Source organism: Nannospalax galili, unplaced genomic scaffold (assembly GCF_000622305.1).
Source record: "Nannospalax galili isolate Female #2095 unplaced genomic scaffold, S.galili_v1.0 scaffold453, whole genome shotgun sequence".
NCBI lineage: Eukaryota > Metazoa > Chordata > Mammalia > Rodentia > Spalacidae > Nannospalax > Nannospalax galili.
The window spans coordinates 2996926-3014077 of NW_008334081.1; the positions used below are offsets into that span (position 1 = coordinate 2996926).

A 17152-nucleotide genomic window follows, 5' to 3' on the forward strand; every position below is an offset into this window, starting at 1 on the left:
GTGTCTCATTGGTTCTAGAGGTATTTCCACAGGGGACAGCTGGGCAAAGGGTGAGTGCTGCAAATCAGTGCCCATCCTGTCCTGCTTGGAGCTTCCTCCTTAGACAGGAAGGAGGGACTGATCTTTACAGCCCAGCCAAGCTGTCCTTGCTTTGTGTCTGGCAGGTGTGGTTTTAACTATATTTTTGTCATTATGAGTAAAATTGAATGTCCTTTTACTGCTTAAGATATATATATATATATATATATATATATGCATGTACACAACAGACCCATGTACATGCACACTGAATGTGCCTACACATATAGAGACATATACATGGGTGCACATACATGTACACACATACATGGAATGCAGATTCATGCTTACACACTGTATACACATATGTACATATGTACAGATACATGTAAACACACATACATGTAAACATACAGCACATGCACGAACACATACTGTATCTGCACACATGTATAAACAGACATACATGTGTGTACATGCACAGATTTTGGTGAGCTGCTGGTTATATCTCCCACCAACTTTTCCATTATATTTTGAATTTTCTTCTTTCCAATTTTTAGATCTTTATATGGTTTATATTCAGATCTTGGTGTGACAGTGCAGGTGTTTTACCTCAGTTTGCTTATGATATTTTAAGGTTTTATGATATGTTAGGGTTTTGTTTTGCCTTCCGCTTTGACAGGTGAGTGTGTCCATCTTACTCCGAATTGTTTCTTGACTGAAATTCTTTAATAGCTATTTGCCTGGCATCTATGCTGTTTGGGATCATGCCCTTACTTCCACATGCTCCCAGGTTTCCTTCTCGCACCGTCTGCCCGGTTTGGGAGTGTGCAAGTGAGCTGCATGTGGCAGGAGTCTGGGTCCTGTCCAAGAGACTGCCATGCCCTAGCACCTTTAGGAAGTACTCACCTGGCTCAGCAAGTGGCTGCTCTTGCTGTCCCCACCCCAAGCAATGTACCTCTTTTCACTCTTCCTTCATAGTTAACCTGACTGCTTCCTTACCCGCTTTCCAACATAACATTATAGTTCCAATGGGGAGGGTTTTAACAGGATGATGCTGTGCTTATAGATCAAGTGGGAAGAACTGCCATGTCTGTGGTATGCAGTCGCTGTGAGCAGAACCCTTCTTGTGGTAAGGCGAGTCTGCACCTTGCTTCTCCTCTAGTCATCTTGCTTCTAAGTGATGCCTCAATCTGCAGCTGTGGCCAAGGGAGTAGGCTAGTACTCTGTCCCTGTCACTGTTGAATGACACTTCTTGAACACTGGAGAAGCTGCTATCTCTCTCCTATCTGCCAGGAAACCAGGTTTCTTTTTGTGGTACCTATGGATTTTTCTAGCACCTTGGCTTACCCTGGGCACTTTACCTCTGACACTGTCTGGGATGTGGTTGCTCCTTCTCCTTTGCCCAGTATAGAGGGAGGGCAGTGAACTCAGGAGGTACTCAAAGGGCTGGGGAATGGGTGGCAACTGCAGCACTCAAGGGCCTTGGGTCAGGTCCACTATCCCTCAGGTAGGGGTTAGGGAGAGGGATCGTCCCCTTCCCTGTGGGCCAACAGTCAAGAGCCCAGTATGGTGATTGGCTGGGACCAAGTGTGTCTCTTCTGAAACATCCTCCTCTGTGCATTGGGGAGGGACCCACAAGTGTCTTTCTCATAGCCAGATGTAGCCCACCTACCCTACTGAGACGGTCCTCCACACAAGGCACCAACCTGCCTTGAAGGATACATAGATGGGGGACACAGCAACCCAGGGCACTTTGCTGCTGGACTGGGGCTTGGGATCTATAGCTGTGGGACCTTGGGAAGGCCTGGGGTGGGGAGCATGCCTTTATCCTCATACCTGCAGAGGAAGACCTTTCACACCTGGGAGGTCATGTGTAAATGTGGGGGTGATAGCTGGAGAGGACTGTGTGTTTCTCAGACAGTGATGGTAAGGGCCGACTCAAGCCAGGCCTCAGGAGGGCCACTTGCTCAATTTTACCTGGAGCCTCAGCCTTAACCCAGAGCTCTTCTCCTCTGTTTCCCCCAGGATCAAAACAGGACTTCATACGGTTTTTATCATCATTTAATTATAATAGTCTAGAACCAAAGGGAAGGGGCTCCTGAGTCCTGACCATATGGGTACCTACTGGTCAGCCAGGCTCTTGCTACTTTGGTTGTCTGAAGTGCTCAGTGAGCACTTGTACCCTTTGGCCACCCAGAACCCTATACTGTGAATGGGAGCCAAAACTAGATTCCAGGAGAGGATGAATGAGGAGACTCCAACACCTGCATTACTGCCCACCATCCTGTTTATGATGGCCACAGCTAGGATGGGTCAAAGTTGAGTCTCCTTTCTCTTCCTTGCTGCTGACATGGGACACTGTTCTCGCATCTCTTAGGGGAGAGCAGGGAGAGAGTCAAGTGCTTCACTGGAGGTGTGGGTGGGCCTCTAACTCTGCCTATTTCTATTATTGTCTCAGTTTCCCTGCTGTAGAAAAGGCTGAGGTGCTCCCTGGGCACACAGAAGGGTAGAGGGGACTCTTGCAGAGTTTGCCTGGCAAATGCTCATGCTGCTCTGGTTCCCTGAAACCAGGAGCTTTTCTAGCCTTCACTGAAACTTCTCAAGGTCAGAGGGTAGCTCATGACCCCTTGGTCCCCCAGCCTATGGATGTCCCACTTGAGTGTCCCTCACGAACAGCTTCTGGTTCTGTGTCCACCGTGTACCTGGAGCTTCTTGTTAGGGGAGGGTGCCTCACAGGGTTACTCCAAAGCAGTCTCCAATCAAGTCCCCCATCTCCAGGCACAGGAGCCCTAGAGACCATGGGCCACAGTGACTTGAATCCCTGGCAGTGCCTAGCAGCAGGATTCAGGAGACTCGGACTCAGGCCAACTCTGTGCCTTGTGACAAGGCAGCTATGCACAGGACAGTGATGTCTGCTGTTCCAAGCTTGTGGTGAACATTAAGAAGTGTCACTCAATAGTGCCATGCCTTGGTGGGGCTGGCACAGGCACTGGGATGTCATTCCAGATGGCTCAGCCCCTGGGAGTCTGCACACTCGACCTGAAGGAGAAACTGACCTGTGCTGAAGAAGCTGGTCATAGGGGCCAAGAGCAGTGTCCATCCTCATGCCTTGGGGGCTGGGGACCTTGAGGGCCATCAGCTGAGCCCCTACGTCCTGAGGATAAGGCACCTAGCCCATCAGCAAAGACGATGGTGGCATACTCTGTATGTACACAGGGCGCAGGAGGCTCTGGAGTCCTTTCTCGTCCCTGGAAGTCCAGTTCCTCATAGGCCACACTAAAGATAGGTACTGCTGAGGAGTCCTCCTTTTTCAGGGAGAGAGGAAGGAGGAGTCAGAAGTGGAGTTATATTTGTCCCCACAACCTCAACCATCCTGGGATTCCATTCTGTGGAGCCTGTCACTGGATTTGGGGTTCTTCTTATAGCAAGTGTACTCCAGCCACTGAAGCTGGGCGCTAACAGCTACCCCATCCCCCAACTGCCCTTTTTGAGATTCAGGATGCAACCCCTCATTCCTGCTGTTTCCACCTCTAAACTGTCCCTGGCATTCTTGCAGCTTTAGGATTCTAAAATGTGACTTTTCTACCTTGTCCCTGCCCAGCATAGGATAAACAGTGATTACACTGCCATGCTGTGGTCTCACAGGCCAGCACATGGCAAGGCTATATATTCTGGGACTGGCTGGTGGGCAGAGCAGCTGGTTGTGACTCTGGGGTTCTGGTAAGAAGTTTAAGCTTGGGGGTAGGCTTGAGTCCCCAAGTTGCAGACCCCATGGCCAACAGCCCTTTTGCCTGTACCCAGCCCTGGGGACAGATTGTGATGGATCATTCACGAAGAGGACCCAGACTCACCAGGGGCTGCTCCTTGCATCCAGCTCCTCTGGCCTCTGCAGAGAAACACACTTTGACTCAGGGTGGATGGGTAGCTGCTGAGTCATCCTCCCTGGTGGAGGGAGAGTATCTGCCTGGAGGTGGGGCTGGGGAGCTATCCTGGGGTTTCAGGCCCTGAAGAGATCTAATCCCTGGTGGGGGGCAGGTTTTCCATTCCTGCTCATACCATCCTCATGTAGTAAGTGGGAGTTCTCAGTTGAATGATTGTGTGGGTCTGTCATAGGGACAGATAATCTGTGTCCTCTTTCTTGGTACAGTATAACACATGGAAGGCACAAAGTCAGAGATGCTACAAGTGTCCCTCCTGGCTGGCTGATGATCAGACTTAGGTAAAGGGGCTCCTGGAAATGTCAGTGTAGGCATAGTTACTTCTTGACAGGGCCTTAAGGAAGCCTCACTTAGCCCTTCCAGCCACAGAAATGGCCACTGTTACCAGTGATTTAGTGAAACCAGCAGCCTGGAGACAGCTGTGGGTGTGGTGGCCACAGGCTCTTGTAGTGGTCAGAGTGTGTGAGGTGTGATGAGACAGACCTTTGTGGATATCAGTGTGTGAAGTGTGGTGATCACAGGCCCTCGTGGTGATCAGAGTGTGTGTGAGGTATAGTGACTGCAAGATTTCATGGTAGTCAGGGGCTCTGGGGGACAGCAGGTAGTAGAGTAAGGGAGGGAGGCAGAGGGGGTAGAGGATGACCCACAGGATTATGCTCAAGGCCCGGAGCTCTGTTTTTGTTGGGACAGGGAAAGGGCTATGACAAGCCTTACCTGACATGTCTGTTGAACAGAAGGCATCCAGGAACCGGACCAGCAGCAGAAGCAACACAGGGATACCCACTAGGACGCTCAGGATACCAATGACCAAGCCTTGAAACTGACCTGCTGGCCTGGGTGAAGGACTGGGGTGTGCTGTGGGGGGCTCCAAGACTCTCTCTACAGGGCCAGAAAGGACAGGGTTCAAGGACACCCATAGTGTATTTTCCTTGGGGGCATCCACCCTGCCCTTTTCAAGGCCCAAGGGCTATCTGTCTCAGATGGGTCATGATCAGTCACCATGCTTCCCTATGTTCTGCCCTCTCTAAAGATAAATGGGCAACTGAGGCTGGAGGGTTTCCACAGAGACAGAGGCAGGGTCCTGGAAGCTCCAGGCAGAGCTCTGGTTGGGACCCTAGCAGGTCCCTGGGCAGGAGGGGCCTCCCGCTCAGGCCATCCTGGCCTCACCTGTCACTAGGAGCTCTGCTCCAGGGCTCTCCTTGATCTGGGTTGTCCTGGGGGGCAGGGAGATGGCTCCGCAGAGGTAGATGCCACTGTCATTGCGTTGTGTGGTGAGGATGTTCATGTGGAATTCATACCCATTGGGTAGTTGTGTGATCTGGAAGCGGGCATCCCGTTCGGGCTGGCTGAGACCCTTGAAGAAGGCAGCCTGTTTTTCAGTTTGGTTGCTGGGGCTCAGGCGGTACCAGTTCAGTGTAAGGTCCTCGGACTAGTTGGAGAGGCTGCAGGTGAAGGTAGCATTTGTCCCCTCTGGCACTGTGAGCTGGGCTGGTGAGAAGGTCAGGGGCCTCCAGGGCCCATTGTGGACCTCTGAGATAAATGAGAAAAAAACAGCTGTGAGGAATGGGCTTGTGCACCCTCTCTTGCTATGTTCTAGAGTTTCCTGGGAATGGTTCTCTCAAACCCACTCAGGCTGGAATCTCCTAGGCAGTGCTCCTACCTGGAGCCTGTAGTTTCTTACAAGCTGTGGATATGTGCTAGCCCTCACAGAGGGCTTATCCTTGGACGTTATTGAGCCCAGAGGCTGGAGGCTCTACCTAGCATGCTTATTTATGACCTTTGAAACCTCGAGATTTTTCTAGATGGTTCTAGTTTCCCACTCCTGTGCAAGGTGTCCCAGAACTGATCTGCATGGTCCAACACTGGCCCTTGCATTAGCTGTCCTTGTCTTGCCTTCAGGGTCAGCAGGATGCTGGGCTGGAGTGTGAGGACTTTCACAGGCTTGGAGGGAGTGGGATTTTTTGGTAGGTTTGGGGCCCAGCCTGTGCCATGGCCCAGGGCAACAACCCAGCTTGACAGACCTGCCATAAGCAACAGGTCCTGTGGGGCAGCTACATCTTCCAGCCAGACAAGCTGGCTCAGAGATCACAGTGAGGAGCCTCCAGAGTCTTGCTAGGTCATTGTCCCTCAAATGGACAGAAGCAGAGGCTCCCATGGCCCCAGGCTCCCCAAGGCAAAGATGTACTGGAAGATATGACTGCCAGGGCTTTGTTAGGGTTACCTGCATGCAGCACAAAGGGGACTTCCAGATCTTCCTAGCAAACCCTGTCTCATCTGCCTCCTCAGTCAAGGATGTAGTGATAGAAGTCCCAAGGTCCAGGAAAGATAGCCTTGTTGAGCACACACATGCTGAATTTTACCCAGGAAAGACTGATTTGCACATAGAAAATAGGCTCAGAGACATATAGTACAGGCTTGAAGTTGCTCTGGTCTCAGCTTTGGATGTGCTGCCAGCTCCTTTTACCCATTGCCTATATCATCAGTTGGCACCTGGGACTTGTGGAGAAAAGGTCAGTGCAGAGCAGGGCTAGGTTCCTAGTCTTGTACCTTCCATCCCTCTGCCCTTCCCTCCCACAGGTTGAGTGGTCACATAGCAAATAAATTCTATCCATTCACATGGCCCAGAGCACTGTACCCCAAACACGCCCCTGTCTCCAACATGTAGCATTTGACTATACTTGCTGGACATGATTCTCTCCCAGGGTGACAAAGAGTAAGGCTGCATTGCAACAACCAAGGCTTCCCATGGGCTCAGAAGAGGAGCAATTGGGAGTGAGAGGTTAAGAAGAGGGGCTAGATAGCGTCTGCAATGAGGGGGGCAGTTTCAGCAGGGGAAGATCCTGAGGCCCCTCCCCCCCACATAACCCTACCTAGAGATGGCCTCCACGTCTACCTGGGAGGAAGCAGGGCTGCTGCTTGTTCTCTTTGCTCTTCCCAGCTATCCATGGATGATGGATGAACAGGGCCAGATCCTGCAGATCTGATCAAGTGATACCTGGACTTGAGGGTGGGCATGTCCCTGGAGTCCTCTCAAAGGCTGGGGTCCCTAGACTCTATGGAGAGGTGGTGAAGCCTCAACCCTGTGGCTCTGGGCAAAGTGAGTAGTGGTCCATGAGTTCTACACAGGAAAGGAGGACCAGCAGCTATCAGGGAACTCTGGAGGGGCCAGGTTCAGGGCCACCAGTGTGGGTGCAGTCTTCACTTCTCAGCAAGGGTGACTGTTCTGTTCCTCCTCAGGAGCAATACAAATACCACGGGGCTGCATTATACCCTTTCCTTGGCTTATGATTGTGCCTGAACCACACACAGCTAGCCTGTCATGCTATGATGTTGTCAATGGGTCTCTTCTTTAAACATTTGCTCAAGAAAAGACAAACCCTTTTGAAGAAAGTTTTCAGCAATTATATACAGCAAGGTTGAACTCAGATTTGGCAGAAGTAGACAAGCTTCCCCACCCCACCCTGGGCTGACCATTAGTGTAGTCTTTCTTATTTGTGGTCTTCCTCCTTGGAACTGTAAACCTAGAGATTTTTCACAAGTACCCCAGGTAAGCTTCAGTCAGGAAGATCAGAAAATCTCCCAGAGAGCCAAAGGGCACTGCCTCCTTCTTCTTTCTGTGAAAGGTATTCCTGTTCAGAGGCACCTGTGGTTTGTGGGCGCACTACTCACAGGCACCCCTCTGTCCAGTTCTCTTCTATTGTCTTCCCTGATAGGCCCCTGTCTACCAGGCCTTGGGACCATGGTGAGTCCTCAGGGAGTCACCTGCCACCTTTCCTCTCAAGGCTAGCTCCCAGGTTGCACCATGTGAGCTCCTGGGTGGACATTTGATGATGGACTCTGAGGTCTCTCCTTATCTGTCCTTTGATTGCAGCCCTCATCTGGGCCTGAATGTATGACAATTTGAGTCACTTGTTGCTCACTGGCTCTTTATTGTTCTGCTTGTGAGACCCTTGGTTTCCCAGGCTTTTGTCCTCCTGTGGATCTCTGTCTCTGCCTGTTCCAGGCCTTGGCCTAGTCCTGTCTAGGTCCAGGTGGTTCCTGGGTCCCTTTCTCCTTCCTCAGGGTGGCCTCTGCTTGGTCTGTGCCCCCCAGCCTCATTGCTACCTCCTGGGCTAATCCTCTCTAAGCATACCTCTACAAAACTTGGATGTGCCTTCCCCCAGTGTGCTTGTGGCAGGCCTAGAGATCACTGCTCAGCTTCCAGTATGTGTAGGAGGAGCTAGGCTTTGGCTAGGGAGCATCTATCTCTGGAGGCCACCAGACAGGAAGACCACAGGGAGGATAACAATAGGCATTCAGTCCGCCCAGATGGAGCAAGGAGTGCATAGGCATCTGGAAGAGTTGTTGGGAATTGGGTTGGGAGCACCTTCTTGGGTGTGATGGGGGCTGGGTGGGTTCAGCACCAAGCAGCCCAGCAATTCAGGCTCCCTGCACTTCTGACTAGATAGACAGGCAGGTGATGATAGATAGATGATAGATAGATAATGATAGACAGACAGACAGATAGATAGATAGATAGACTAATCCTGCAGTGAGACCCTGGACAGCACCTCTGAGTCTCCCTTTCAGACTGTAGATGTCTGTGGGGACAACATAGGAGGATGAGGATGAAAAGTCACTGTGGTTAGACTACATGAGGCTGATTTTTTTTAAAAATAAAGGAATTGGTTAAGTAGTTGAGGCTGGCCTTGGACTCACAATTCTTTTTCCACCTCCCAAGGTCTGGAATTATAGGCACGTGCTATCAAGCTATGATAAAAGCATACACTTCCGAGATATGCAGAAGTGGTGGGTAGAGAAGAGCTGTGGGTGCAGAGAGAGTGCTGACTTGTGGGTACAGCAGACCAGTATTTCCCTATGTCCCTGTACTGTGACTGTCCTGATGCTGTTTGCATAATTAAAAATTTCATGGTCCAGTGTGGGAGGATGGAGGGCTAGGGAAAGAGTTCAGTGGGTAAGAGCATTTGTTGCACAAGCATGAAGCTCTGAGTTTGGATCCCTAGCACCCATGTAAAAGACAGGTATGACAACATGTGTCTGTAACCCTAGTGTCATAGGAAGCAGAGGCAGGAGAATTTTTGGAGCCTTATAGCCAGCCATCCCAGATGATAAACACAAGTTCGAGATTCAGTGAGAGACCCTGCCTCAAGAAAACAAGGTAGAATGTGATAGAGCAGGATACCTGATGTCTTCCTCTGGCCTTCAAACACATACACACACATACACATACACACATACACACACATACACATACACACATACACACACATACACATACACACATACACATACACATACACACACATACACACATACACATACATACATACACACATACATACACACATACATACATACACACATACACATACACACATACATATACACACATACACATACACACATACACATACACACACATACACATACACATACACACACATACACACGGGCATGAGAACCTGTGGATGCCCACACCCACACTCACACAAATGCCATGGGGTTGGAAAGTTGGCTCAGTTGGCCCAGTAAGCATAAGGGCCTGAGACTGATTTCTAGCACCCACATAAGCCAAGTGTGGTGGTACATGTCTATAATCACAACACTGGGGAGGCAGAGACAGGAGGATCCCTGGGGCCTATTGGCAAGCTATGTTAGCTGAATCAGCAACTCTAGGTTTGGAGAGATACTCTACCTCAAAAAGTAACGTGGAGAATGATTGTTGAAGATACCCAGCAATAACCTCCGGCCTCTATATACATACACATGCATGTGCATACACAAACATGCACGCACAAATTTCCTCATTTATAAAAACTGGCAGACAGGACTGCTTTTTACTTGGCAGTGTACAGTCTAATGAAGGGGCTTGGGCTGTTTTCCCTGTTTAGATCACTTTCCGACCCTGTGAGTTTCCAGCCAGGATCTGGGAACCTGGGACTAGTTGAGATCCACTTTGGAGTGCACCTGAGCCATTCCAGCTGAGGTCACCCTATGTCTCCCAGTCTGGTTGAGGCACAGGGGCCAGAATGTGGTGTAAACAATCTCTTTCCTCTACCCAGTCTGTCCCAGGATTCCTGGCCCTGAAGTTTCAGTGTGAGGGGTGCTGATGGTGATCACTTGACTTCCTTATGTTTAATCCCATCCTTGCCAAACCTATCTGGGAGCCATCAGTGAATGTCTGTCCACAGCAATACTATTCCCAAAGCCAAATGCTCAAGGTACAGGGAGAGAGTTCTGGAATGACTAGGTACCCACACACAGACCCTTGTATCACTGGCTGTGGAGGGAGAGTCTGAGCTGCAAGACTGAGTGCTTTCTGGCACACTTACCCTGTCCCTCCCTGGGATACTCTGAACCACTCTGGGACTCTGTAGTCTCCTCACTGGAAGAAGGCCCCATTGGAGGCTATCTCTTTTTTATATTTTATTTATTATTTTTACTTTATGTGTATGAGTGTATTGCCTGCATATATGTGAGTGCGCCCATGTTGTGCAATGCCGCGGAGGTCAGAAGAGGGCGTTGGATTCCCCTGGAACTGGAGTTAAGGACAATTTGTAGCCGCCATGTGGGTGCTGGGAATCGAACCCGGGTCCTCTGCAAGAGCAGTCAGTGCTCTTAACCGCTAAGCCATCTCTCCAGCCCCTGGAGGCTATCTCTTGACCTCAAACTCCTAGCTTTCAAAGCCCCCAGTTGATTAAACCTTATTCTTCATAAATCATCCAGTCTGTGGTGTTCATTTAGAAGAGTGGAAAAGGGACTGAGCTATGCTACTGCCTCCTGGTCCTCTTAGCCTGCAAAAAGTTCTTCATGGAAGGTACAATTCAGAGATGACAAAAGCCTTCTGGGGTTATTTCCACATGGTTCTAGATTTCCCTATGCTTGCTCTTGGATTCATATAGGGAGGCAGGTTGACGGATAAGTGCATGTCCTGGGCAGCATTGGGAAGTTGACAGGGAGAGTCCTTTCAGGCAGAGCTTGAGCATGGAGGGCCATGAGGAAAGCTCACTGCAGAGCACAGGCTCCTGTGGGCTGAGCCATATCATGACCACACAGTGCCACCCAACACCTTATTTAGGCAAGATCTAGTTGGGAGGATAAAGTCATGGTGCGTTGAGCTGTGGGGGCCCTCAACAGCTCCATTGGTCCCTTATTCATCACAAATGGATAGTGTTCTCTATGTCCACTGAGAGGAACATCCTCACCATGAGGTTCTCTGAAGTGTTCCTAGAAGGATCATCAGGACCTTGGCCTTAAGAGGATGTGAGATGCCCCAGATGGTGCTCCACATCTTTAACCTGGATTCCCATGGGCATAGACTGATCAAGCCAGAGGGGAGGTAGAGTGCAGCTCCCGACACACAGCCAAAGCCATATCCTTCACCAGGGCCCAGCCAGGGAGAAGACAGTCAGCCAGGAGCATGATATCAGAGCTCTGGCTGTATCCAGGTGGGAAGTGTCCCCAGGGGACCTGGCTGGGGCTGAGGACTGAAGGGCTTTTTAGCATCTGTAGCTGATGCTCAGTGGTTCAGAGAGTCCATGATATGAAGAGACCGCAGGTGTGGGTTGAACTTTTCTTAATCTCACTTTGGAATCTATACCCCAGAACCCAGGACTGGGCCTTGTTAGGAGCAGTGGGTAGCGATGAGATTAGCTTGGAGTAGGCTGGGTCTTACCTACTAGGATTGGTGTCTATGTAGAAAGAGGAATTATAGGCACTGACTGATGCCTGAGGGTGAGGGCAGAGGTGGAGGATGCTTCTAGGCTCCAAGGAACCCAGAGGTTGCCAGCAAACCCAGAGGCAGGAAGAGAGCCTAAAACACACTGGTCCATAGGAACTGAGGACCTTCATCATGACTTCCAGCTCCAGAACTTCAAGACTGAGATGAAGCTTTCTGCCTTCTATCCCACCCCTCCCCCAAGCCCTGCTGTGGTGCTTAGTGGCAACAATCTGGCCAAGCTAACGAAAGAAGAAATTAGCTAATAAATAAATGTAAAAAAAAATCCTTTAAAAAAATCCCCCAAAATTCAAATATATATAAACACACACACACTCGCACACACACACACACACACACACACACACACACACACACACACACTACAATCATCTAGTCATTCTGGAGAGGGTCTCTGTAATGCTTTTAAACTGTGATATTTTTCAAAAATTATAGACTGAAAAAAAAGCAATTTGGACCTGAAGAAATGTGTTCTGGGATGTGCTTGACAGCTTTCATAAATGGTCTAATTAGATCTCATTACCTGTCAGACAGGCATTATTATCCCCAAATTATAGGTGAGAACGGCAAAGGGGCTGTGTTGCTCACCAAAGGTCATCACATTCACTGGTGGTGTGGTAGCTTTGTATATTGATTTTTGGCTTTTTCTGACAGGGTCTGGAGAGGTGGTTCAGGTTGGCCTTGTTCCACAATGCCTGGTAAAAATGGCAGCTCTTTTTTCCCGTGTTTTGAGACAGGGTCTCCCTACAGTCCCAGCTGACCTGGGACTGGCTATGTGCACGTAGACCAAATTGACCTCGATCTCATGGAGATCTGCCCGCCTCTGCCTCCTGAGTGCTAGGATTAAAGGCATGTGCACCATGCCCACCCAAAATGGCAGCTTTAACCAAATCATGAAACAATTCATTTCAAAGCTAGAATCTTCCTCACCTTAGTTACTAGGGAATCACTGTTGGGGTTGGGGCATGGGGAAAGGGATTGCCTGTGAGAACAACTGGAATAAGAAGAGGATCAGTCAGGGAAGAAGAAGAGATGTCCTGGACTGAGGTCTACTGCAGCCAAGAGGCTGGGCACTGACCTTGTGAGGTGTTCTGTGCTGAGGTACAGAAATAGGCACACCACTTTTGAGACACTTGCCCAAGCACAAACTAGAGTATACCTGCATAAATCCACCCCTTTACTTCATCATGAAGCTGAGCTCAGGGACATGCCTAGCGTGGCAGGCCACCAGTGTGAGTCATGGCCTCCATATGCCTCAGTTCCTCCTCTCTGATGACACGTACTGCTGCCCTTGCTCCCTAGGTATTCCTGATAAGGTCCCCCAGGGGACACACCTACAGGGCCTGGTGGGATCACCATTTTCAGGTCTGTTTCCTCCATCCAGTCTTGACAGCAAGACCAGCATGAAGGGACAGCAGACCTGGCTAAGATGCTGTCAACCAGAGTTGGCCTGAACCCTGGGAGAGCGGCTGAGGTGGTGAGAACCCAGTCCCCACTCATAATGACAGTGAAGGGGCTAGGACGGAAGTGACAGAGGGTCCTTCAGGTAAGGGGGCATCAGTACAGGTAAAAGACGTATTAGGGCAGCCAAGGCATATAAGCTTGTCTGGGTCACTCCTCCATGCTCTGCAGGAATGACTGTGGCCCAGGAGCTGGGTGACCTCTTTCTCCACCCTGGGCGAAGAACTGGGGAACCTCCTTCCTCTGGCCCTGGGTTCCCAGTGCAAGTGGGCTCAGCCCAGAGAGTAGAGGGAAGGGGTTGGGGGATGAAGAGCACTGGGAACCCATTTTCCATTGTGTAGAGTTTGGAAAGAGTTGCTGTACCCCTTAACTTCACCCTTTCCAGAGTCCACTGTGGATTCTGTGAACCAGGGGTATGAACCCTGAATTCCTCCAGAGATTCAAGCTGGAGAAACTGTGCCCATGAGGGAACATAGCTGATTGCACCCTTGGTGTATTAGAGGAACATCTTCAGTAATCTAGTCAGTGGCCAGCCATGTATAGGGCTGGCTCCAAGCATGGGAAAACACAGAGGAGGGAGGGGGATACCTACGCCTGACAGAACAGTGAAGCAGGGCCAGAGTGGTCAAGGCCAGGGCTCTGGTAAGACCTATCCTTTATCCTTTGCCCTACAGAGAAAGACATGGAGACCAGCTAAGACAGGATGAATGTCCAGCCTGCCCAAGGGTAAGGAGGGAATGGACTCAGAGCCCTGAAGGGCCCCTCACCTGTTAAAGCTAGGACTGAGAAAGTGCCAAGCTGGGCACCTGGGGCAACTGGTGTTCCAAGCACCCCACCCCCACCCCCTCCCAGTGACAGGGACTGAGGGCAAAGGTTCCTTTAAGCCCTGACACAGTCACCAATCCTGACCTTGCATCCCCAGGAGCCATGTACCTTGAAGCCACCCTGGCCACCAGCTCAGCTGCAGCACAGCCCAAGTGAGTGGCCAGGGCACTTTAGGGACCCACATGCCCAGAGCACCTGGCCAATCTTCTTTCAACTGCTGCTGTGTCTTCCTCTTCGGCTGCTCAGGCAGAGTTGTCAGTAGTGGAAAGGAAACTGTCCCAGATCATGTTAGAGGGAGGGAAGCTGTTCTTGGTCCCCACCCCCTCTTCCTCCACCTTCACAGAGACAGGCGAACGGAGGGGTGGGGGAGGACATAAAAGAAGGGGTAAGGAAGGGGGAGAGGTAGGTGGGAGGGACTTATGCCAGAGGAGGGCATGGGGAGTAGGTGGGAGATGAGGAAGTTGGGGAAGAGTAGGGAAAAGATACAAGTTCCTCCTGCCCCTGCCCCACTGTGGGGTCCTGTCCATCTCAGGCCCCTCTTGTGGGCGGTTTTGGTCCTTTCTATCCATATCTCCTGATTCCTTAGCGCCTGAGGCTGAGGGAGATGGAGACTGGGGTCAGCCCTCCTGTGTCTTTGGAGGGTGGGTGCTTTCTTTGGTTCTGGTCTCTGGTTTCAGTGATGGTGGGCTGGACCCTGTCCTGCTCTGGCAGGTGAGACTCTGAGCCCTTTGAGTGCCTGTCCAGCCCTGACTTTTGGGGAGCAAGTGCCCAGCCACCCCCACCTGCTCAGCCTGAGGGTTAAAAGGAGGCCTGGAGGGGCTGTAGTGGGCCCCTCCTGGGACCCAGGAAAGATGATTCCCCCCCCCACAGCCACCCGATTAGCGCCAGAAAACCCTTGGGCCTGGTCTGGTTTTCTCTCCTGCCTTTTCTTTCCTCCGAGGCACTGACCCACCTGTTTAGAGCACTGTCTTTTCTGCCTCCTCAGTAGTCTTGGGTTTGCTGGTCCTGCTGTCCTGGGTCTTGGGCCATTTTCTCTTTTCAGACAAACTTGACACCAGGCTGGGGTGGTCACAGTTTTTGGGTCTTTCCAGGTCAACCCTCCTCAGTCTCTAGGTAGTGGGCGCCCATCCTGCCCTCTGCCTGCCCAGCCCCCTACTTTGTTCGTCGGGCCGGGGTGGGCAGACCTGTGACAGCCTAGTCCGTACCCCTGATTTGTGGGGAGCTTCGATATTTCACCACTCTGCTCTGTTTTATCACGGTGAACGGAAAATAGGAAAAACGAAACTGCTGATATTAGCGATGAGATGTGTGGGTCTCACCAGTCTGAAATAACCAGCAGGACTGGAAACCATCTGGTAGCTGCTGAAGCCACCCCAACTCAGAGGCACCCACTTAGTGGGGAAGGAAATGTTACTTCCTTACCATGTACATCGATGGAAAAAGAGCATCAGAGTGTGAGGTGAGATACAAGGCACAGACTGGCCGCCCCCAGTCTCAGCATTGGGCCTGCGGGCAGGGGCGAGGGGGCATACCCCCATCAGGCCTGGCACACTACAAAGCTTCCTGACACCCTATGGCCCCCAAGTATGCTCAGATTAACACCCCATTTGCCCCCCAACTGGGCTGGGCAGTAAGGTGTTGGCCATTTGTGGCCTAAGCAGATCCTGGATGGATCCCAGCCTTGTTCTGATCCTTTATCTAGAGCTTTCTTGTGGGATTCTGAGGCTCTGCACTCTATAGGGACAGAGCTGTGCATCAGGACTGGAGAGGGAGCAGGAGGGATCTTGGGCCCAGAGTAGTGAGCTGTCAAGTAGGAGCTCCGCCCCTGGAGGTCTCCTCATTACCCCAGGCCTCCATGTACTGGGACACCTCTTCATGGAGAGGGAGGGGACGCCTTCCTGCCCCACTCCCTTCCCTCCTGCTGTACTCTCTTCCTTCCTATCTTCAGCCCCCCCTTCCCCTCTCCTTCCTTTTTCTTCCTTAGCAGTGGGGTGAGGAGAAAGGCTGGGGTAGCACTGCTTGGTTTCCCTGTGCCAACAGCCATTGTAGCTCCCTTGAGGGGGAGTGTTTACCAGAGAGGGTCTAAGATCTGAGCCTTGAGGGTCCCATAGCCTGCGAGGAGGCAGAAGGAGGGAAGGAAAAAGTAGTACTGGGTATGGAGCAGCAGGATTCTGGGACCAAGCCTGGAAAGGGACTGCTGGGCCCACACCCCAGCTTGTACTACTGACTTCTTATCACACCTTCCCCACAAAGCATACCACCTTCAACACACATACTTATCTTCCTCCAAACCCAAAATTCCAAATACACAGGCTATCCCCAAACACATACTCATTCCACAAAATACATGCTGTCCCCCAATGCACATGAGACCCCCCCCATACACATATGGTCTCTCAATATGCTTGTGGTTCACCAACACACATGTGGTCCCCCAATACACAGATAGTCCCCCAAAACACATGTGGTTCCCCAATATACATGTGGTTTCCCAATGCACATGTGATTTCTCAATACACATGATCTCCCAATACACGCACAATCCCCAAGACACATGCTATTCCCCAATACCCATAATTCCACACACACATTACGCCCCAATACATGTAATACCCAGCAGGTATACTATCCTTAAATACACACCCCCAATCACAACACTCATGCTATTCTTCATTACATACATTATTCCACTGTGCTGGCTGCCTACGCAACGCGGTACAGTTAATGCCCATTGGTCTGGCTTGCTATGGGTCATCCTTCCCTGGAGCATCCTTCAGCTGTATCAGTTCTCTGGTCTGACCCTTTGGGTGCTGATCCAGGGCTGGTGGTGTGGATAGGCTCCCTGCTGAGGTACCTGTGGGGAGATTCAATTGGTGGGGATCATGGACAGAGCTACTGGAGACATTCTTGTGTAGATCTGGGTGTGACCACTAGTTATCCCTGCACAAGTGTAGTCATTGGATGTGAGGTTGTCATGGTGGCCTGCATTTCTGTTTGGGGAGCCAGGACCTGCATCTGCTTCTTGCTGGACTCCTGGGGACATGCTTAGGAAGTGAGCTGGGAAGGAAGCCAACAGAGGTATGGCTTAGTGGTCACTAGCAGCTTTCCTGGGACAGGTCCTCACAAGTCCCCTGGGGCCTCCCCTCTTGAGCAGGTCAGAGAAGCATTA

The 17152-nt window shown here is 51.0% G+C and overlaps 1 protein-coding gene across 1 annotated transcript; it reads right to left on the reverse strand.

The window, feature by feature from the left end:
- Window positions 1-3095: 3095 nt before the first annotated feature.
- Window positions 3096-14167, reverse strand: Pdcd1 (programmed cell death 1). The gene is given in 5 exon segments (XM_008829169.1): window positions 3096-3326; window positions 3873-3907; window positions 4674-4838; window positions 5127-5489; window positions 14092-14167. Coding segments are annotated over 5 exon segments (870 nt in total).
- Between the last annotated feature and the right edge of the window lie 2985 nt (window positions 14168-17152).